At 54.5% G+C, this 1,681-nt stretch overlaps 1 protein-coding gene across 1 annotated transcript; it reads right to left on the bottom strand.

Annotated features, from left to right (window-relative positions):
• Window positions 1-200: 200 nt before the first annotated feature.
• Window positions 201-1,313, bottom strand: LOC149814943 (serine acetyltransferase 5-like). The gene has a single exon (XM_089989609.1). It carries the CDS (start codon window positions 1,275-1,277, stop codon window positions 354-356), a length of 924 nt encoding a protein of 307 aa, XP_089845735.1. The 5' UTR covers window positions 1,278-1,313; the 3' UTR covers window positions 201-353.
• Window positions 1,314-1,681: the final 368 nt, after the last annotated feature.

Genomic DNA, 1,681 nt, shown 5'->3' with positions numbered 1-1,681 from the left:
AACGAATCAATGCTTCACCACTTGGAGATTGACAAAAGGGAAAAGAAAACCCCTCAAAAGAACCACCAAAGAACAAATCCAATATAATCAGATTTCTATTATCCAATTCAACAGAAAACAAGCTAAATTCTTGCAAACATTCATACTTAGATTTGGAAACAAATTCGCACCAAGAAAAGCAACAAGAAGGCAATCACATGTACTGAAAAAGGGCCAAACCTTCCCTCAATTCATTCATAATTCCAGACTATACAGCATGTTTTCATCGTCCATATATAAATATAAATGCATCTCTACAACCACCACCAACAACGCAGAAACACAGAAAAAGAAGAAGAGGGGAATAGGTGGCATCAAATTATGTACTCAGACCATTCCGCAATAAAGGAGGTATGATCCATACTCTCGCTGGGGATGTCGCTGTTCTTCGCCGGGTGCGCCCTCCCGCCGACAAGCCTCGCCGGGTTGCCGACCGCGGTGGTCCTGGGCGGGACGTCGATGAGCACCACCGAGAGGGCGCCGATCTTCGCCCCCTCGCCGATCCTGACGTTGCCGAGGACGGCGGCGCCGGCGCCGATGAGGACGCCATCGCCGATCTTGGGGTGGCGGTCGCCGACGTCCTTGCCGGTGCCGCCGAGGGTGACGTGGTGGAGGATGGAGACGTTGTTGCCGACGACGGCGGTCTCGCCGACGACGACACCGGTGGCGTGGTCGAGGAGGATGCCGGAGCCGATGCGAGCGCCGGGGTGGATATCGACGGCGAAGACGTCGGAGATGCGTGACTGGAGGGCGAGGGCGAGGGAGGTGCGGCCCTGGAGCCAGAGACGGTGAGAGACGCGGTGGGACTGGAGGGCTAGGAAGCCCTTGTAGTTGAGGAGGCAGTGGGAAAAGGAGGCGCAGGCGGGGTCGCGGAGGCGGGCGGCCCGGAGGTCCGCGACGGCGGCGGAGCGGAGAGGAGGGGAGGATGAGAAGGAGTCGAGGAAGAGGTTGTAGAGGAGGGTGGAGAGGAGAGTGGAGGAACAGAGCTTGTTGCCGAGGTGGAAGGAGAGGGACCTCTCCAGGGAAGAATGGGAGAGGACGGTCGAGTAGAGGTAGCTGGCCAGCGCCGGCTCCGCCTCCGCGTCGCGCCGGGTCTCCAACTTAATCTGCTCCCACACCTCCGCCTCCGCGTCGTCGGAGATTGCACCAACCACCGGTGGTGGTGGTGGTGCTGCTACTGCTGGTGAGGTGGTGGTGGTGATGTCGTTGGTGATGGGGGGCTCCTCTCTTGCGGTCATATCTCTCTCTGAGAGGGAAAGGAATGCATAGATAGAAAGCTAGAGAGAGACCTCTCGAGTCTCTGAGAGAGAGAAAGAGTTGTGCTTTTCAAGATAAAGACTGACAATGGTAGGCGGACATTTTTTTTAGTTCTTTTAAAAGTGCATAACGTATGCTTTTATGAGTCGTTCAAGATTGGACCGAACGAACAGACAGAACATTCAGTTTTAACGTCACAGGTGTAGACCAAGTTGGGTAGGTCGATTCAGGCCTTACTGTGGCGGAACTGGCAATGGAAATGGCAGACTGAGGATATGGAGAAGGGTTTTAGTTAGGGATGATAGGTCCAGTTTGAGCATCTTCATTTGATCGGTTTAGGTTAAGGGTATGACAAGGGCTATGAGTTGAGGAAGGATTTGGTTGC

The sequence above is a fragment of the Nuphar pumila genome, chromosome 15 (assembly GCF_984573655.1).
Source record: "Nuphar pumila chromosome 15, dmNupPumi1.hap1.1, whole genome shotgun sequence".
Taxonomy (NCBI): Eukaryota; Viridiplantae; Streptophyta; class Magnoliopsida; order Nymphaeales; family Nymphaeaceae; genus Nuphar; species Nuphar pumila.
Note: the sequence above shows the minus strand (reverse complement) of the source record. Positions and strands in the feature narration are given on the sequence as shown.